The 21,858-nt window shown below is 38.2% G+C and overlaps 2 protein-coding genes across 2 annotated transcripts in view; one reads left to right on the top strand and one right to left on the bottom strand.

Annotated features, from left to right (window-relative positions):
* The window catches only part of malrd1 (MAM and LDL receptor class A domain containing 1), a 48,988-nt gene extending 27,523 nt beyond the window's left edge, over positions 1 to 21,465 (bottom strand). Inside the window, exons 1-14 of the mRNA XM_077509711.1 lie at positions 21,418 to 21,465; positions 20,655 to 20,925; positions 16,945 to 17,076; positions 16,787 to 16,875; positions 16,205 to 16,363; positions 14,927 to 15,017; positions 14,728 to 14,865; positions 13,293 to 13,445; positions 12,870 to 12,975; positions 12,135 to 12,502; positions 10,499 to 10,947; positions 8,996 to 9,083; positions 8,748 to 8,927; positions 7,630 to 7,786 (exon numbers count right to left, since the gene is read on the bottom strand). Of these exons, the coding sequence (XP_077365837.1) occupies positions 7,630 to 7,786; positions 8,748 to 8,927; positions 8,996 to 9,083; positions 10,499 to 10,947; positions 12,135 to 12,502; positions 12,870 to 12,975; positions 13,293 to 13,445; positions 14,728 to 14,865; positions 14,927 to 15,017; positions 16,205 to 16,363; positions 16,787 to 16,875; positions 16,945 to 17,076; positions 20,655 to 20,925; positions 21,418 to 21,465 (2,429 nt within the window). The remainder of the gene's footprint in view (positions 1 to 7,629; positions 7,787 to 8,747; positions 8,928 to 8,995; positions 9,084 to 10,498; positions 10,948 to 12,134; positions 12,503 to 12,869; positions 12,976 to 13,292; positions 13,446 to 14,727; positions 14,866 to 14,926; positions 15,018 to 16,204; positions 16,364 to 16,786; positions 16,876 to 16,944; positions 17,077 to 20,654; positions 20,926 to 21,417) is intronic.
* On the top strand, positions 4,432 to 6,561 carry LOC144009143 (uncharacterized). Its single transcript, XM_077508690.1, has 3 exons — positions 4,432 to 4,688; positions 5,121 to 5,184; positions 5,267 to 6,561. Exons 2-3 carry the CDS (start codon positions 5,148 to 5,150, stop codon positions 5,929 to 5,931), a joined length of 702 nt encoding a protein of 233 aa, XP_077364816.1. The 5' UTR covers positions 4,432 to 4,688; positions 5,121 to 5,147; the 3' UTR covers positions 5,932 to 6,561.
* Positions 21,466 to 21,858: the final 393 nt, after the last annotated feature.

Genomic DNA, 21,858 nt, shown 5'->3' with positions numbered 1-21,858 from the left:
GCCGCCATGAGGAGCGATTTGTTGACAATTCTGTTCCACCAAGAACCATTAACACCGCGACTCCACACGCACCATATGACAGCGATAAAGAAAAGCTAGCAGTAAGTCATAGCGTCACACGCGCCTGGCGCAATCAATAGCGCCAACAATTGTATTTATCTTATTTCTCCAGTGCTAAACACGTGAAAAGTGTTGAAAGAAATCTCGGCAAATAACATTGGCAAATTTCTTTTATATACTAGACGAAGTGCAATTTCTGGAGAAATTGCGTGGGAATGCTGAATGCTAAGATTTGAATGTGGAATGCTTATGAGGTAAATTGAGAGAGAAATTATGAAATTATGATCTCCTGGTTACTGGGCAATGCACTTTACCAACTGTACCACCGAGCAGTATCAGACACCTGGTAATGATAAGTTGTCATTCCTATTTACAAAAGTGGAGAAAGACATACATTCACTAATTATAGACCAATATCACTATTGCCACAGTTCTCAAAAATTTTAGAAAAATAGTTTTTACACCGACTTGACAACTTTATTGAGAAATATAAGCTCTTAAGTGAAAATCAATATGGTTTAGAGAAAAACGGACCACCTCAATGGCCGTCATGGAACTCGTAGAAGCAATATCTACTAACATAGATAATAAAAAAAAATACTGTTGGGATTTTTATGAATCTAAAGAAAGCATTTGACACGATAGACCATTCTATATTAATGAGTAAATTCGAGAAATACGGTATAAGAGGTTTAACATATAAATGGATAAAAAGTTATTTGTGTAATAGATATCAGTATGTGCAGTTTAACAACATAAATTCAACTCACTTGAAGATTACTCATGGAGTTCCCCAAGGGTCTGTTCTAGGCCCTAAATTATTTATACTGTACATAGATGATATCTGTTGTGTCTCAAAAATATTCAAAAGTGCATTATTTGCTGATGACACAACTCTTTACTGTTCAGGAGTAAACTTGAAGCAGCTTCTGACTACTGTGGAGTACAAATTGAATACAATAAAACATGAACAAATTATCATTAAATCGAACTAAAACAAAGTTTATAGTTTTTAGTACTAGTCAAATCACTCATCAAGTCAAAATTCTGGTGAATTCAATTGAAATAGAAAGGGTGTATGAAAATAAATTTCTTGGAGTAGTTATAGATGATAAATTATGTTGGAATTTACACATAGAAAATGTCAAAAGGAAAATGTCAAAAATCATCGGGATACTCTACAAAACTAAGGGTGTTCTGAATATGAAATCATTATACACATTATATTGTTCATTATTATTACCATATTTGACTTATTGTGTGTAAATCTGGGGAAATGCATATAACACATATACTAACTCGTTGCAAAAACGAGCCATAAGAATTATTAATCGCTCAAAATATAGAGAACCAACACATTCACTATTTATTAAATTAAACGCAATGAAATTTTATGACTTAGTTGAGTTTAAAATAGCACAAATAATGTATAAAGTTAACAACAATCTACTCTGCCACAGTATTCAGAAGCTATTTGAAATTAGAAACAGTCCTTATGAGATAAGTGTCTATAAAAAATAAAAAAAAACAAGAACAAATATTCAGCAAAGGTGTGTTTCTGTAAGAAGTGTTCATTTGTGGAATAGTTTTGGTAATGACCTGAAAAGATGCAAGTCAATCGTTGAGTTTAAAATTTTTTTCAAGAGTATTATTTGGATCAGACATGAACCGGTACACTTGCAGGAATGAAATGAAATGTTCTTTTGATTGCATTGTGAGGGTGATGAGGGTTGAATGTGCGAGTACAATGATGTATTGTTACGGTGTGCGCCTAGCGGGTTCATGCACCTGCGCTGTTGGCAATTGTGCGTGTGTTGAAGTGGGGTTGTCCACATGAGTAGAATTGCACGGTTTTCTTTTATTGTGATGTTAATTTTGTGTTGAAAGAGGAAGTGAAGAATAAGGGGTAGGATTAGATAACTTCTTCCAACTCCTTTTTGGCATGTAAACCATTTTTAATGATTGTTATGTTTTTTTTTCTTTTTCTTTCTCTTAATTTTTACTTGCTATTTGTTTATGTTTATATGTTATGTTACATGTTCAATAAAATTCAAACTTCAGAAGCGAATTGACAGAGGTACAATAAGCAAGCATGAATAAAAATAAACACACCTGCAAACCCACCATGACCTAAAACCAAAAGGTTCTAATATAGCTTCCGCAACTAGCTTAATCTGAGAACTGACTTCAGGCTTTTACATTAGATTTCACAATTATGTATATATCAAAGCATCTTTTGTTTCCCGGATTTGCTTCGTGACATCAGAGCACGAAGATGCGTCATAATGATGATCAAAATTTTGCTTTGTGTATTTCTACTTCTTGGTAAATCCTCTGAAGCAAATATTTAGACGACGACTCCAAATCATGGGGACTCAAGGCACGACCACAACCTCAATCGATTATGATTTGTTTGTAATGCTTATAAAAATATGCCATTGTGCAAGAATTTGTTGAAATATTGCTGAACAAGCGTTTGAAAACAAACATTTCCAAATGATTACGTGCAAATACTGTACTTAAAAAAACACAATTGAACTGCCCTGAAACGTACTGTATTAGCTTAAAAAAATAAAAGTTGAACCATTAACACGTTTGAACCACTCAGTAAGTCTAATTTCATTCTGTGCCCAGTTTTTTTTTCCCTCATGGAATGTAGTCAACCAGGAAGTAACCTGACTCAGGACCAATCAATCAAAAACACACCTGTGAACAAATAAGCAATTACCTGAAAGAGAAAGTAGGTGTGTTTCCATTACCCTTTTTCGCAATAATAAAAGCGATATTGTACTATTTCGATAAAGTACAATTTCGAATTGTCGGCGTTTCCATTGAAGAGCGTTTCGCGGGACCTCGTTCTGTAGGAGACACTCAATATGTTTACGATAGACATGCCTGGTGTAGTTATATCACTTTAAAAACACTCTCCCCTCATCGGACGGTTTCGGGCATTTAGTGTTGGTGTTGTTGTGCGTGTGTCTCGGCAGTCGACGAAGCAGTTCCGAGAAGAAAGCGAGTGTTTGTTCCCAGAGGCTGGGTAAAAGGCGGGTTACAAATAGTTAAACGTTTCTGATGTATTCTGGCGTCCTCTCTGAAATACCCGACATAGCAGAACAGGATTTCAAGCTCTCGTCTCCTTCGGCTTCTTCAAGGAGGCTCGCTCGGTTACACCTCTCTCTCTTTTGCGCTCACGACGTGCAGTAGAGTGTTACAAAACACTTCTGCATGTAAAACTAAAAATAAAATTCCAAAATTAATAATTCTCAAAACAAATATTAGGCCATTGCAAATAAAAAAATAAAAATAAAATACACATTAGCTAACAACGTGTTACATTCCTTACCTCCGTGACTGGGCGGGTGTCACATGACTACTAATGCCCCTTTTTTGCGCAAAACCGAGGGTAATGGAAACGCACGTTGTGACAGCGTCTGCAAGTACCATATTTTCCGCACTATAAGGCGCACCGCATTATAAGGTGCACCTTCAATGAATGACATATTTTAAAACTTTTTCCATATATAAATGCGCTACAGTAGAGGCTGGGGTTACGTTATGCATCCATTAGATGGTGCTGCGCTAAAGGGAACGTCAACAAAACAGTCAGATAGGTCAGTCAAACTTTATTAATGAGATTACAAACCAGCTTTCTGACAACTCCATTCACTCCCAAAATGAATAAACATCTGTTTTATTATTTTCTCTGAGGTAAAGTATTAGTATTAGCTAGCGATCCAAGATGGCAGGATCTTCTGCGCATCGTGCAGTGTCACCGATAGCGTCTTGACAGCGAGACCTGTTGCGGCTCAGTATTGATCCATATATAAGGCGCACTGGATTATAAGGCGCATGGTCAGCTTTTGAAAAATTTGAAGGCTTTTAGGTGCGCCTTATAGTGCGGAAAATACGGTAGCCTAATTTGAGACCTCATTTTGAGCTTATACGATAAAGTCCACATTTCTGCCATGGAGAACGAGATTTTGGATGGCAGCAAATTCTTTGTGTGCTATGTTGTGACTATCTGCGCGCACCAAACACACGTCGGGTTTGTTAACAGATAAACAATCTCATAAGATTTGAAGAGTCTAAATCTCCGCATTTGATCATACTCAAGTTGTATTGCTTGAGCATGTAAGCCACTCAACTTATCAATTACAAATGGAAAAAAAAAACATTAACTTGTCTCCAAATTGGCAAGAAACGTTTGAGGCGGCCGTAGCTCAAGTAGGTAGGGCAAGTCGTCCTCCACTGGGGTATGGCTGGGACGATTGTTTAATTGGTTGTGGTTGGACTGGCATGCTGGTGGCCACGCCTCTTGTCAGCCTTCCCCAGGGCAGCTGGAGCTACTTACCTTGCTGGTTTGCCACCACCACTAGAGTGTGACCGTGTGATTAAGTGAGCGCTTTGGGTGTTGCAAAAGCAAAAGAACTGCCATATGAATGTAATGCATGATAATTATTATAAGTGGCAATTGAATAATTAAGGCGACGCCTCAGCAGTAATTGGACAAAAGTTTATTCTTTTATGACGATTATGATACGACTGCTGTGCTGTGCAATATAAATTGTAAAATGCAGAGTCCATTTGAGCTCCACTCAGATTCTTGACAGCAGACTTGATTGAGCGTGGTGAGTACTTTCTACATAATAATAATAATAATAATAACTACCATTTTTCAGTTATCATATATGGCAAGTTGCAACTTTAAAATATCAAATTTTTCGCCAGGCCCGATGTGTGTGTAAAGTTTGGTGAATTTTCGTTCACGTTTAGTGTCTCAAAAATGCAATTGTTTGCGGAGAAGAATAATAACAAAGAAAAAGAATAATAATAATAATAATAAGAAGAAGAAGAAGAATTCCTTCAGGAACAATAGGGACCTAACAGCGGTCGCTGCTCAGGCCCTAATAACAATAATAACAATAATAATAATAATAATAATAATAATCCATTGTGACCCTTTTTATCACTTCCCAAACTGAGTAGCTTTTGACATGAGAGGAACTATTTAAAGCTGCATTTCACTATAGAATGTTTTTTTTCTGTTTTTTTTTTTCCAGGAAATTAACACATTTGAGGGCATCATAATGATGATCAAAGCTTTGATTTGTGCACTTCTACTTGGTAAATAATCTGAAGCAAATATTACAGTAACTAAGATTTTTTTTGTCATGATATATCTCATCAAACTCCTCCACTGATTAAGGAACCCTTGCTGGGGGAAGTCAAGGACACAGCATCGGTGGTAGACGACTCTTCCAGGCCACTGCCGAGGATGACACAACCACCACCTCAGCTACCGAAACCCCTTCAGGCACCGAAACTCCCTCAGTGACTGAAACCCATTCAGGCACCGAAATCTCCTCAGTTACCGAAATCTCCTCAGTTACCGAAACCCATTCAGGCACCGAAATCTCCTCAGTTACCGAAATCTCCTCAGTTACCGAAACCCATTCAGGCACCGAAATCTCCTCAGTTACCGAAATCTCCTCAGTTACCGAAACCCATTCAGGCACCGAAATCTCCTCAGTTACCGAAATCTCCTCAGGCACCGAAATCTCCTCAGTTACCGAAATCTCCTCAGGCACCGAAATCTCCTCAGTTACCGAAATCTCCTCAGTTACCGAAATCTCCTCAGTTACCGAAATCTCCTCAGTTACCGAAATCTCCTCAGTTACCGAAACCCATTCAGGCACCGAAATCTCCTCAGTTACCGAAATCTCCTCAGTTACCGAAACCCATTCAGGCACCGAAATCTCCTCAGTTACCGAAATCTCCTCAGTTACCGAAACCCATTCAGGCACCGAAATCTCCTCAGTTACCGAAACCTCCTCAGCTACCGAAATCATTTTGGGCACCGAAACCCCCTGAGGCAACTCCCCCATTCGATCATACTCAAGTTGTACTACTTCTAAGTCGTGTTGTTACGATACCACTTTTTGGCTTCTGATTCCAATTCCGATTCTGAAAACGCTTGACAATATGTCTCTGCAGCCCCACTAGTCTAAATATGGTTTCATGGTTAATATTGCATTAGTGGAGTATGAGATAAGCAGCAAAACCCAGTAGATTTTATCAACATCAGAAGGCGGCCATTTTGACACTTGCTGTCAAGTGAAAACGACATCACAGTTGCTCAGGTCTCAGATAACAACCAATCACAGTTCAGCTTCAGAAAACAGGTAAGCTGCGAGTGGCCATTGCCTGAGCCCTAAGCAACTATGATGTTACCGTCAGTCGACTACAAGTGGCACAATGGCCGCCCCCCCTGAGATGGATTAAAAAAAAAAAAGAGGCTGGATTTAGCTTCATAATTCATATTCCGCCAATGTAATATTAATTAGAATGTCATGTTTAGACTAGCGAGGTCACATATAACATATTATTATCAAGAAATGTTTATGGTTGACTTCCCCTTGATTTTGCAGCATCTGATTGTTAAATATTGCTAATAAATGTTTGAATTGCAAATGTGTTGTACTTAAAAGTTGAAAATGTACTGTTCTGGCTTAAAAAAAAAAAAAAAAAAAAAACTCCACTCCACCACCTACCCTCCAGGCTCATGGCAAAATCAGTATGCTTCTGCACTGCAAGAAAACCACTGCAAAATTCAGCTATGCAATAAAGAAACAAAAATTAATACCTATGGAAGTGGAATTAATTAAAAAGTGTTGTTTTTTTTTTTTTTTTTTTTTTTTTTTTTGCCCAGTGGGATTGTGATCCACATAGCAGTGAAAGGAAATACCATATTTTCTCAAGTTAAGATAGAATCACAAGGTAAACAGGAGGAGCCCTAAAATAGAACCCTGCGGAACACCATATGATAAAGCGGGACTCAGAGTAACCAAGGCAAGCACAAACTCAGCCAAATAGAATCTTAATCAGTCCAGATCGCTACTAATGTCCACTTGCGTGGCAAACGAGCTCACAAAATACTGTGTTGCACCGCATCGGACTCTGTAGTAAGATCCAACAGAACAAGGCAAGTCTTCTTCAATTGAATGAAGTCCGCCAACAATCGACTTGATTGACAAACAAGGAAGTATGCATGAATAAAAACAACAATAGAAAATTGCAATTAGCTTCATTTTAGAACCACACAGTAAATAATTAAGTCCCCTTTCATTTTGTGCCCAGTTTTTTTCTTCGTGGAATGTAGTCAACCAGGAAGCAACCTTGACTCAGGATCGACCAATCAAAACTCACCTGGAAACAAACAAACACGTAACATGTTCCACCGCTGAGTGTGAACCAGAGTGGACGCCATTGTTTCGTACATCTGGAGATCAATGGCAGGACAGTAACGTACAATCAAAACGAATAGGGCCTAAGACACTTCCATGTGGGATTCCTATCATGATGGTTCTGTACTGATTTGTCTTATATTTCACGATGAAGATTTTTTTAGCTTGTTTCCTTTTTAATTTTGGCGAGCCCAGATGCTGTGGAATGTTCTTGGCTGCTATTTGCTTTCCATTTTCAGACTGATAAGTGGTGAATAGCGGGTAATTAAATAGGCGAGGTAGACGTAACAAAAGTACAACAACAATACTTTTTTCCGTTACTCACAGTGTGTGGTCGGTGACAGGGCGATGATACTGCTCTCCGGCATGAATGCTCTCCCCTTGGTCAGGTGACCAGCGGAATGCGTGCATAGAGACCGTGGGCGGTTCAATAGTCACCCAACCGCATGTTTTACCACCTTCAAAATCACACCGCTCAGACACTACATGAAAAAAACAAGGGAGTTGGGATTAGGATTATATGGAGCCCCTAAAGTGACATGGGAGAAAAAAAAAATTAAATATGTTTCTTGTCCAGACGAGAAAGTTTCTTACGTATAATATATATATATATATATATATATATATATATATATATATATATATATATATATATATATATATTAGGGGTGTGAATTGCCTAGTACCTGACGATTCGATTCGTATCACGATTCACAGGTCACGATTCGATTCGATACCGATTAATCCCGATACGAATTTATAAGTCGATTGTTGCGATTTTTTTCATTCAAATTTAGAAAATACTAATCAGTAAGCTTGTAGAGTGTAAGATTTATATGAAAATGTATTATTTATTTATCTGAAATTTCAGTCTTATAGAGGTTGTAATCTGTTTCATGTTTGAACAGCATTAAAATAAAATATTAAGGCTTAATGTTCCGTTCATATAACATTCTTCCATGCTCAAGGTGTGAATCCTAACCCGAAGTCAGACGTTTTGTTGGATATTTTTCCATTAAAAATGGAAGTTTAAAAATCGATTCACACACACACACACACACACACACCCCCACACACACACACACACACACACACAAAAAAGGCAATGATGATAAGACGTTGAATCGGTAAGACTACTGAATGAACAATTCTGAGCGCTTTTAAAAAAAAAAAAAAAAAAAAAAAAAAAAAAGATTTTTTTTAATCGATTCGAGAATCGCGCGATGTAGTATCGCGATATATCGCCGAATCGATTTTTTTAACACCCCTAATATATATATATATATATATATATATATATATATATATATATATATATATATATATATATATATATTTTTTTTTTTTTTTTTTCTCCTCCAATGTCACTTTAGGGGCTCCATAGGATTAGATGACATACATTGTTTATGTTTATAAAAAGGTGTTGTCATTGCTCGTATTTACCACAGTCGCTTTCATCTGAGCCATCCGAGCAGTCCCGCCTGAAGTCGCACACTTTGTCACGAGCGACACACTCCCCAAGCGAACCGCATGCAAACTCCCCTTGAGGGCAACGGTGGGGCTGAACGGAGGGGGCCGGCGTGGTCACGGTGGGTTCCGTGGTGTTCGCCTTGGGGAGCTCACCTTCGTCAGCAAATGACACACATCTTTAAATGCTCAACTGGAAAACATACCATGACCTCACGACGCACCTTCATGCAGGATGCAGCCCAGGAAAGAGAGGTCGTCGATGGCGATGTCCCCGTTGAAATCATCTCCGACTGTACCTTCGATTACAATCTAACCACGTGGGACATAAACACAATTTGTTTAAGATATGGGAAACAATGTGAAAGATTGGAGTCTCATCTTTCATCAGGAAAAAAAAAAAAAAAAAAGAAGTATGCTTCTATCTGTTTCCGTTTTGTATCAATTAGCATTAGATTGTCGCCAAGTTTCATCAAGTCACATTTCTGGTGAAAACACGGTCAAAAAGACCTTGTTGCATTATGGCTCTGGTTCATCTCTTATACTGTGCTGCCACCTGCTGGCTGTTTTTGTAATAATTACCATTTTTTTCAACCATTCTCTGCAGTTCAGAGGATGCATCAAAGCCTTCTCTGTGTTGTAAGATAAAAATAAAAAATAAAAAAAAATATAAATACGTCTTTGGGACTTAAATAATTTAAAATAGAACGTATTTGTACGTTTTTTTGAGGGGGGAGCAAATTAGTTAATCTAATCTCTATTTAATTTATTTTATTTTTAGATAACCTATTATTACCAGATTTAAGCAAAAATATGTGTATTTTTTAATTTTTGAACTGTAAATAAATATTTTTGGTGCTTGAATTTCTCGTGAATTTGTCTGCTTTATCTTCAGGTGAGATACGTTTTGCATGTGGGTTTGAGAAGCATTAAATATTCATATTTTTTAATAGAAATGCTCGAGCATAAAAAAACCAAAAAAAACAAAACATAAAACCATATAAATACGTCTTTGGGACTTAAACCATTTAAAATAGAACATATTTCTACGTTTTTTGGGAGCAAATGAGTTAATCTAGTATAATCGCTATTTGATTCACTTTATTTTTTTGCTAACTCATTTTAACCAGATTTAAGCAACAATATGTTTATTTTTAGTTTTGAACTGTAAATAAAATATTTTTGGTGCTTCAATTTTTCATGAATTTGTCTGCTTTATCTTCAAGTGGGTTTGCATGTGGGTTTGAGAAGCATTAAATATTTAATAGGTTTTAATAGGTTATTTTTAATAGGTGTAGGGCATTGAAAAGATTTGGAATGATTCATGCATGGTATAATAGTAATAGTAAACCACCTATTTCTGTTCAATGTCCGACCATGTAAATGCAAATACATCAGTGTGGTATGCGTGGGCCATGAAGTTAGTTCATCTCATAAAAGGGCTTCCTGTTATCAATAAAACTAACCCTGATGGAGGAGAATTCTTTAAGTGCCTGTCAGGTTATATTTGCTCATGAATTATGGCATCACAAGTTCAACATCCATCTTGGAGAGATCGATGTTGAGGTTGTTAAATAGAGATTAGTAATGGAACTCGGCAGGGCCACTTTCTGTGTTGGGTGAAACTTCAGGATGAACCTAGAATGCACTTCACAGGTGAACCTAATTGAATCTTTTATAAACTATTTGTGCAACTTCTCTAACAAAATTCACAGGAGGACTCTAACCTGGAATGGTCGAGCGCTGGTGAGGTAAAGAGTCTTTCTGTGCCAAATATTTCCTTGGTCTCCGTATCCGACCCACAGCAACTGGCCTCGCCCCGTCGACGTGGTCCTGAGATAGACGGCGAGGCAGAAGACGTGCGAGCCGAACATGTGGTAGTGGAAGCGTAAGACGCACGGGTGACGCGAGTCGAAGGGGTCCTCGCCGCGCCGGTGGGTGGGCTGGAAGGCCCGGCTCAGCAGCACCGCCGTGTCCTTGAACTCCTGGGGGACGGACGACTCCATGTACAGGTAGTGGCCGTAGCTGGTGCCCAGCGTGTGGTCCTTCCAGGGCCCCGTGTTGAAGGAGGGGGTGGGGCCTCGGGTGCGGGTCCAGTCGAAAACGTCGCCGGCGCCGTTCCGCTCCTGTTTCCAGCTGCACAGGCCCTGCTCGAAGTTGCACTGCAGCTCGGGGGCTGTGAAAAGGGATGAGAACAAAAATGTAACTCAATTAATACGGGTGTCAAAATTAGTGAGTTAACTCATTTGCTCCGTTAAAAAAAAAAAAAATAAATAAATGAAAAAAAAAAAATAAAAACGCATCAAAATGTACAGAATTTCACGTTACTTCTTGTTCAAGATTAGATAGCTCTTAATATGAAAAGAAAAATGCATTGAGCTGTCACCAACATCTTACAAATACAATTATGCCATCTAGTGGCAGAAAAAATTATCTCAATACAAATCAATATCAAACTTTTTTTTTTACGTAAATCTTTTTTATTTTAACTCAGTTTTATGAATTATTATGAAATTAAGGTATCAATAACTAAAAGATGCAGCCATATTTCTATTAGTTTAACATTTTTCCACTTTTGTTGGGTATGAAAATTTAGAAAAAAAACAAGTTATTGTACATTTAGAACAGATATAAAGTTTGTGATTATTCATGAGTTAACTGTGAAAAGGGCCAAGAACAAAAATGTGACTTAGAGAGGTGTAAAAATTTTAGTTAATTAAAAGTTCCTTTAATGCCACAAAAATTTTTGATGTGCAATTAATGGAAAGCCTGTGCTGGGGGAATTCCAGTCGCAAAACAGCAGACACATCCACGTCAAAATTTAACAGTAATAATTTAATAATAATGCATATATTTGTGGAGACTGGGGTCAAGTTGTATTTTACAATTTTAAAAACGTACACAGTTACTTCATGTTAAAGATTTGATAGCTCTTAATATGAAAAGAAAAATGCACTGAGCTGTCACCAATGTCTTACAAATGCAATTATGCCATCTAGTGGCAGAAAAATGACCTCAGCACAAATAAATATCACACTCGTTTTTTATAGTATAGTACTTTTTTTTTTTTAAACTCAATTTTATTAATTGTTATGAAATTACTGTATCAATGACTAAAATATAAAGCCATATTTATATTAGTTTCACTTTTTTTTCACTTTTGTTGGGTATGAAAACCTAGGGGTGGAAAGTTATTGTACATTTAGAACAGATGTAAAATTTTATTACCTACTGAACTTTATTTGGTAAATAAGTCAGTAGTCAATTTTTTGAAGGGCCCCTGAAATGGCCAAAATGACCCCAAAACAGCTGCTTTGGACAAAAATGGCCGATTTCCCAAATCTTTTCAAAAACGCCACTCACAGCATCCCTCTTCATCGGAACCATCCCCGCAGTCGTCCACCAAGTCGCAGAGCAGCAGCCGCTCCACGCACGCCCTGGTGCGGGCGCAGTGGAAATGCGTGAGCGGCGGGCACTCGGCGGCGGCGGGCGGCATGGAGCAGTTGTGGAAGGACACGTCGTCCAGCGCGGAGATGCCGTCGAACACGCCCAGGCTGATTTTAGCCAACGCGATCTGGAAGGGCCGCGTGATGCGACCCAGCTGCACGCTGACCCGGTTCCAGCGGCGTCCCTGGTCGTGCAAGGTCCTCCATATGATGGTGTTGTTTTGGACGCCTCGGATGCGGAGGTACATGTCGGCGGCGCCCACTGATATGCCAGAGTTGTAATGCCTGGATTGGGGGAGAAATGGGATGAAATATGGCAATATGGCAAAAGAGAATCTCTCGGTTTGACTTACCACAGTGCTTCTCAATGATATTCTGTCATGCCCCCCCCCCCGCCCCCCCAGGAAGACGAAAATATCTCCTGCCTGCTCAGTGCAAACAAAATCCCTACACCATCGAGCGAACGCTCCCTGCGCACACTCTGCCAATGCGAGCGCCACTGCCCCCTAATGTAGTGGAGGTGCAATTGCACTTTATTCTAAGACATTAAAAAAATAAAAACATTTTTTTTTAAAAACATGTTCCCGAGGTCAAACGCGCCCCCCTTGGCCCTGGGGGGGCCCACCCCACTATTTGAGAAGCATTGACTTACCAAAAGGTCATGGTGCACCCGGAGGCCGACTCCTGGAACCAGGGTCCTCTGAGAACCGCCCTCGGGTAAAGACTGCTGCTGTTCTTCAATATGAACATAAAGTGTCCTGTCATGGAGCCACAATCCAAACAAACCCATGAATATCATTTGTGGTGTTCCTCAAGGCTCTGTTCTTCGACTTGGCCTATTTAAGCAACACAATGTGTTTGATTGTTACTGAGAACTTCACATCTGTGTGCACATCATATTTCATTATAGGCGAGTAGATGTTCCCCTCAGGAAATGTGTCATGTCTTGCAAGCTTGCCACTCAACAACCTCATGGGACCAAAACGCACACTTCACTCAGTCGTCGGAAAACAGAGCACACGGGGACCAAAACAACAGATGGAGGAATATTTCGTATTCATGGATATGCTCATACCCGCTGTGCTGTTGTTGGAGTGGTCCGGAGGCGGGGGCCGACCGTAATACTCCGGCGGTACGTCGTCGGACGAGCCCCTGACCCAGTCGAAACCGTCGCCAAGGGTGAGTTCGTACCAGCCGCACGAGCCGCTCTCAAAGTCGCACTCCGAAGCTGAATAAAGACATATTGATCCGGCAAAATTAATCAAACACGAGTACAGTAATATACACAATGTTGTTTTATTTAAAGGGATACTTTACTTATTTAGCCATTTTTGGCAGTCAAACATTAATATTTTACCTATAATAAATTTGATATTTTCATTATTTTTCATGTACAATTAGTACCTTTAAAAACACAGTTTGCAATGTTTTGCAACAATTTTGCACAAGCTCCGCTTGTGAATGTCACATGACCAAACCTAGAAAATAGGTGGGCTGTGATTGGTTACCTGAGCCCTTGTGATGTCATTTTCACTCGACAGCAAGTTGCAAAATGTGTTTTTAAAGGTACTAATTGTACGTGAAAAATAATGAAAGCATCAAATTAATTATAGACAAAATATTAAGTTTTTATTGCTATCATGGGCTAAATAAGTGAAGTATCCCTATAATTTTGTATGTAGCTTTTTTTTGTTTTTTTTCATTTTGACAATTCCAAGCTATATTAAATTGCTTTCTAATGGAAATTGGATTTAATACAAAGATTACTCAAAGTGTTTTACATTATGGTTTAAAAAAAAAAAAAACTGAAATAATTATTTGACTGGAATTGTTTAATTATACTATTGACTTGCGTTTTGTTTTCATTATATTACTTGTTTTTCTACTGTACTTTTTAGCAATTTAAAAAACATTCTTTCAAAATTACTTTCATTTCATTATTATTATTATTATTATTATTATTATTGAGTCTAGAGCTAATTACAATTATTTTTAAACATAACATTTTATATTTAACTGCAAATGTGTATTTATAATAAATTATTTCATTAATTCATTTATTTATTTTATATTTTCAAAGCCATTCTTGTCAGTTGTTTTTATGGTAAATGTGCCATTTAATAAATGTATTTAGTTACAGTTTTTATTTACCAGTAGCTTTTATGCGCAACGTCACAGTGCCTTACAATATTAAAAAATATTGAATTAACTCAACTTATTTTTATAAACGTTTATTAATTGAATTTTTTTCCTGTATTTTAATTTTTTTTATTTGTTTTTCAATGTTATTTAATGTTCATTTCTTAATCTCACTGACATTTTACTATCATTTATTCAGCTTTGTTTAAGCCTCATTTCTCCCCCATTATTAAAAAGTTATTTTTTTCATATAATTTAGTGTAACTGAAAAAAATGTGCACCGGATTCTGACATAAAAAAATGCAAGTTGAATGTATTGAAATAACACGCTGTCTATTTATTATTATGTACATTTGAACCAGAGCGCTTACGGCAGTTGTTTTCGTCGTCGCCATGGGGACACTGCCGGGTGAAGTCGCACACTTTGTCATCTTCTATGCACGGCCCACCGCCCTCACAAGCGAACCAGGATGGGGGGCAAGCGCTGGTAGGTGGGGGAGCACTAGGAACTAAAACATGTTCAAATGTTTTTATAGGTGTGAGTAATGCAAATGTTTTTTAAAATAGTACCTGACACACAACGGGGACTAAAAGAAACGTCATCGATGGCCAGCACCTCTGATGCATCACTTTCTGCTGTTAGAGTCCCTTGAATTACCACCTGGTGGACACAACACAAACACCCACATTTGTGTTTCAATTTTCAGTTCAATATTAATTTGGATTTTTCTTTTGATTCATTTGTTTCTATTTGCCAAAATTAAACAGTTGTTCTTTTTTTTCTTCTTCATTCCATGAGGTTTGCTCAGCGTAACATAGTGACAAAGTCCACAGAGCAGCTTAATCTGTAACTCTGGATTTTTATTACCCGTCATTTATGGTACGTCGTCGTGGGGGAGGGGAAACTGGACTCATCTTATATTTTTTTTAAATTACTGCATTTTCATGCTCACATTGTTTTTCATGTATTTTTCTTCGTTTTTCAAGTTCTTTTTCTTATTTTTACAGAATGTAACTTTTATTTAATTTTATCATATTTATTTCTCAACTATTAACTCTTTGACTGCCAAATATTATCCCAAAAACAACCCCAACAGTGCCAGCCGATTCCAAGCATTTTCACTCATCTTTCAAGGAAAACAAAATATTGTGCGCTACGACTACATAAACATAAAAAAATAAATAAATAAAAAGTCTATTTCTACCTTATTCTGTTCTTTAGTAATCACCATTGGAAAATAGGCAATTTGAGTGACATTGAAAAAGATACATTTTTTGCACAACAGTGACTTAGACACTACTTTTTTTGTTTATTTGACGCTCTGTGAATTAGATTTAATGTGGCAAAGGCTTTGATCATTCACGTCATCCTTGAAAACGTTCAATTTCATCATATCAGTCATGTTTCATTGTAATTTCATATACCGTGAGCCGATTGAAAAGAGATACAATGCTGCCATCTTCTGGCCATAGTTAGTGGGTGTTTTTGATTCCACAACCCATTGAGCAGGCAGTGCTGCACAAGACATTGCACTGCCCATTGAGAAAAAAAAAAAAAAAAACTTAGTAAACGTCAATTAACGTTTATGGCGGCATTCATTAGGATTTTAGCATACGTCATTAAACGTTTTTGGCAGTCAAAGAGTTAAAAACAAAATCAATTTACTTTATTTAAAAAATATGTTATATGTGTACCAAAAAATCCAAACATCAAAACATCTATTGTTGAGTTATATGTTTTTGGGCTACACAAGTATTAGGACAAAAAATATAATAAATACCTCTCAACACTATTATACAAAATAAGTCCATTTGTAATAATACGAACAAGAAGAAGAATGTAAGCACCTGAAAAGTATTGTTGCTGGAAAGGCGTACGACAGCCCGCTGCCACGCTTCCGCTGGAGTGGACTGCTTCCAGAGCGCAGTGCTCCGACCCAGCGGACCAGTCTCCATCAGAACCTGAAGAGCTCCGTGTTGGGCCGAGATGTAGTAGTAGAAGCTCATCTAATAAGGACAAATTAGTTATTAATATTATTCGCCCACAATGAATTTCTCCACCCATGACATTATGAGCTAGGCTGGGTGAAGATCCAGAGACACTTTCAAGGGGTCGCTGCTCTCAGATCAAAGTTAAAAGGTAAGCAGAGCTGCATTTTGCTTTGTGAGATGCACAGATGAATGCTAGCTCACAGCATTAGCTTATAGCTAATAATGATTACTCAATGAAATAAAAACATTAAAAAATAGTCTACATATCCCTGATCAAATGCCTCTTTTTTTGTGACAATAAAAAAAATTAGAATAAAATAAATTATTTCAACACTTTTTCCACCATTAATGTGACCTGTACAACTGAACTGATTTTTATCTATTAAAAAAATATATATTTTACAGATGTGAAGTCACAGATGTTATGCTTGTTGTTACCTGACAGGTGTCAGCAGGTCCAAACAGCGGACTCATTAGCTGCGCAGTGGTCGCGTTTCCTCTTTGAGGCACAAGTGACAGGAAATACCCTGAAGAATTGAAAATGTGAATCAAACACATTCCGGTTTATTTCATGTCTATAAAACGAGGTCTCGAACCTGATTGCTTGCCGGTGTGGTCCCGCTGGATGGGCGCAACCGCGGTCGTTCTGGTCCATTGAGAAAATGCTTGCGACGGTTGGATCAGGTCACAGAAGCCTTCGTCAAAGTCACATCTTTTATAGTTGGAACCTGCAGAACAGAAAAAGATTTTGTTGTTCCTACTGGTGTCTTCCAGAGTTTGCCTCTTTTTCTCCCTTCAATCTTTAGTGTTGGATGCATCATTCATAAAGCTAATGTTTAACCCCATTATATTTACATTATTTTTTAGTAAAGGTGTGGGATATATTTTGACTCAAGTAACAAATGTGGTTCCTTTCCTGTAAATACAGACACATACATTGTATTCAGTATCGCGCGTTCTACTCTCTTACAGTGTCTCTCGTCGCCACCGTCACCGCAGTCGTCCGTGAAGTCGCACAAGCCATCCTCTGGTACATGTTCGCCATTAACGCAGGTCAACAAGTCCAAACTCAAACAAACGTCAGCGAAGAATGACAAAGTCAAAGAAAGCAGCAACAGTCGCTGAAATTCCCACGACGACATCACGGACGTCCACTACATGATTTTTTTTTTACAAATGACTCAGTGAGACTGTGAGCTCGGCCTGTCGTAAAGAGTCATAAATGGCTTTTATGGCACTTACTCAATATGCTTGCTTGGTTGATTCGAGGCAAAGTATTGATCCATATTTGTGATGGGTGAAATCCCACAACTATAGTGTAAATGTGACTTTTTAGGCTACAAATGCAACTACTATAATAGGTATTCATAGGCCACAAAAGATTTCACTTGAACAGCTGAAAATAGAGAAAGGTGTCTTTAGTTAGTGCATTTTTTTGTTTTTGTTTGTTTGTTCCAAACACAAGTCACAGAGAAAATAACAATATTGCAATGTTATTAGTAACAAGCCTACAGTTTTTCTATCTAAGAATAAATAAGGTGTAATAGTGCAAATTTAAAGTTGTATTTTCAAATTTAAAAAAAGGGAAGGGGAAAATGCACTATTGGAGATTAAACTTGGATTTATATTTTCTCAATTTTAAAGTTGTAATATTAAGACATTAAAATAGTATTTTATCCCCACCAACAGTCATAGTATTAAGAATAAAATTTGAACAAAAACAGAAAAAAATGCAGAAGACAGACAAAAAAATGGAAAAACAGACAAAAGGATTAAGAAGACATTCCAGAAGCAAAATAATAATAATAATAAAATAAAGTAAAATAGGGCAATACAGGAAATTAATATTTTTTCATGTGTTAAATTTGCAGACTAAATCTGTATTATTTGCCTAGTTAAAGTTGGATTTGGTCTAAGGAGAAAAAACAAACAAACAACTTAAATGACCCGATAGGAAAAAGTTCCCCAGCCACCACAGCCCACGACATAAACGTATAAAGCTTAAGACTTTGCTGCCCTCTCGTGGTAATTTAACGTCGTTACGTTCCCTTTTCATACTTTTTAGGATGTAGTAGAAAACTTGATTAGAACAGCTTGGATCTCATTGAGAATTGATCAAAACCTGCATTTCAGATTTTTTTTTTATTTTTATTTTTTTATTTCAAATATGAAGACTTTACATTTCGTTTCGGAGGAAGATGAAAAATCATTTGTGTCATCGTCCAGCCATTGCACTTTTAGGACATTAGGCTTATCTGGGAAGTTTCATCAACGTCTGTTATTTAAGAATAAATGAAATATGCATATGTGAGTAAAATCAAAGCGTCACTGGAAATACTTTCTGTTGCCAATGAAAAAAATTACTTTTAGGAAGTAGCCAACCACACAATAACAAAGTGTCCAACATGTTTCTTGAAGGTCAAATTAAATTCTGCTTTGGACAGCGTAAATTCAGAGTGCCATTAAACATTTTATATTGTCATTGAACCATTCCAATTGCAATTCAGTCAAGTAATAGTCTAGCCCATACAAGGGTTTTCACACAGTTTCATCAACGTAAGATAATTTCAAGTTTCCACTCAGTCTCACATTATTACTCACATTATTAAGAAAGTCGAGTTCACCTAATTTTTAGAAATTTATATTGATCAATCCATAAATTTTAAAAAAAATTAGCGAAACTTGGTGGTTTATTTTTTAGATTAAGACAATGTCTCCCATTAGAGGCATTGCTATGTTTGTATCAGTCATTGTTCGAACCTCATTTGACCTATTGCAATATTATCTGGAATAATACTTACCCTACATTTACTGCCAAATTACTTATTCTGCAAAAAAAAGCCATAAGAACAATATCCTGGTCTAAATATAATTCTCCTACAGATGCTCTCTTCCATGGATATGGTCTGCTGAAGCTTCCTGAATACAATCTTTTTTATAATCTATGTATTATGTATAAGGTGGTTCATAAACTAAATGGCCGTTGGTGTGAACTTGTTCCTTTATTCTTTTCATCTCATACTCAAAATACCAGATATAGATTGCTGTTAAAAGGGAAATACAGAAAACTAACCTGTACTCGTTTTAGTGTATGTTATAAAGGTCCACAAATGTGGAATGACCTGGACAATGATATCAAACATTCTTCTTTTTTTCCCATATTTAAAAGAAAACTGAAACATAATTTATTTATGAGATATGCATCTACCGGTAATGATTTTGTGGCCTAGTTTCTGTTTAGTTTCTCGTTTGAAATTATACATGTAACATGAATATAGTTTTTCACATCTGTCAATAGATTATTTTGGTATTATTCTTTTCTTGTAAATATGATGGGTATATCTTTTATTTACAAGTAGGAAATATGCGATATTAACCTACATGTGTTTGCAATGTAATTTATGTGGTGGTGGGTTGTTGGACCCCATTGTATAAGCTATGAGCTTCTGAGGGTGTCCATTTACCACAGTAAATAATTGTATCACTAGGTTCTTGACTGTATTCGAATGTATTGTGGAAATAAACAAACAAACAAACAAACAAACACATAGCCTACTTGCCAGGTTGTGCGGTGTAGCAGGAAGACGCGTGTACCCCTTTCACCTCGCCTCTGGCAGCAAATAAACTCGTCTCTCAAGTGGCTGGCGGTCAAAGAATAGTTTTACTGTGGTATCCTTTAATGTGTCGTGGCTTAAACTGGGCGGCCATGACAGCGACTGGTCATCAATTAAGATGTTTTTGTTTTGTTTTTTTAACTCACTCATTCACACACAAGCTCACTTCATGTCAGCCACATGGGTCTCCCAGGCTGAGGAGCGAACCCACGCCAACCGGCACCGAAGGTAAGTGACGGTTCCACTCCCCCACCTGGAGCCCTCATCAATTAAGATGTACTTTTAGGTAAAGGAGTGGGCGAGGGGCGTGTCCCTGTCTAGAACTGTATAGGCAAAAATTGTACAACCGGTAGTAAAACTGTTGTTTTTCCAAAATTCCTTTTAAACTATTGCTCACCAATTGAAACAACGGTGGGAAATTTCAATATTATAAAATTATCAATCGTATCAAGGTTGAATAAAAACAAAAGACACAACGAGAAACAGGCCAATCCGCTGTTTGACGTTACGTCTGGCGCATACGTCACAAGAATGCGACAGTGTAAACAGATGCTGCAGGAAAAAAAAAAGAAAAGCTTCCTCACTCGGTCGCTTACATGAAGGATCAAAGATTAGCTTCTCTATCGTACTTGTTAACGTGCTGTTAATAATCTGACATTTAAAAACATTTTTGTCAATGTCTAATGCCTTACCAATGATGCCGCTTTCCCTGTTGAGCTTGTGCGCGAAGGAGGTTGTGAGCAACCACAGCTCGTCGCCCCTCTGGCTGCGCTGGGTGCCGCGCGAGCTGTACGGCCCGCTACTGGAGGCCTCGTTCGACGGATGCAGACCGCTGGCGGTCGGGGAGCTGGTGCAGAAGTGGCCCGAGCGACGGCTTCGCGTCGGCGGGTGCAGGAAACGAGGGCAGCGGCCTCCGAGTCGGATCTGTGTGCAGGCTCTGTTGCTCGCCGTCGTTCGGGGACTCTCCGATCACAGGTTGGTTATCGACTGTTATGCGCTGCATAAAGTGTGTGATGTAATATTTAAAATAATTTGAAAGGGAGGGGTAATTGGTTTGGGGAATGGATACATTTACGTAACTATTAAACGTTTTCTTTCATAATGAACAACAACATTTTTATTAACATTTTAAAAAGTGGATTCTATTTCGTCCCTCCCGACCGCCAGGTGGCGGTGCTGTAACCAGCACGGAATTCGTTTTTAAACGTCAAGTTTACGAAAAAGAACAACGGTTTTAATTGTGTGTTTAGTGTTATACAATATCATGTCCATCCATCCGTCATACGTATGACACATTTTGGAAAGATGAAGGTGGTAAAATTATACAAACAATTTTTTATTTATGTTTTAAAGTAATTAGTCAACGTTTTTTGTAAGTTCCATTTGTTTTTTTGCAACTAGATGTGCTCTGCGAGTCCTGGACCTCTGCGGGCTGCAAGGGGATGAAGGTCAGACGGTGGACTCGATAGGGGGCTGGTCCCTGACCATAGCGCTGTGCACCATGGTAGTCCAGGCCCGAGCCGGAGAAAGGAAGAGGGTCTGCGCTCTGGAGCGAGACAAGGGCGTAAAACGAGAGCGGGGCCAGCGAAAGAGAGTCAAGGAGGCAACTGGCAACAAGAGCGACCACAGGGAGGGGTCCACGGGGGTTTTAGGGGAAGTGGATTTGATGAAGGGGGTAAGGAGGAGGACGGAGACGGAGAAGAGGCGAGAAAGTTCAGGAACGGAAGGAGATGGGAAGGAAAGTCGCGCGCCGTTGCAGGTTAGGGCGGACATTTTTGTCAACGCCCGCTCTTGGGAGCGTGTTTGCGTGGCCCTGAGCGGGGCGGGGCCCCTGGAGCTGCAGTGCCGATACCTACACGTGGAGGAGGTTTCCGTGCCCAGCATCGGGACCTTACT

This window comes from Festucalex cinctus, chromosome 20 (assembly GCF_051991245.1).
Source record: "Festucalex cinctus isolate MCC-2025b chromosome 20, RoL_Fcin_1.0, whole genome shotgun sequence".
NCBI lineage: Eukaryota > Metazoa > Chordata > Actinopteri > Syngnathiformes > Syngnathidae > Festucalex > Festucalex cinctus.
Note: the sequence above shows the minus strand (reverse complement) of the source record. Positions and strands in the feature narration are given on the sequence as shown.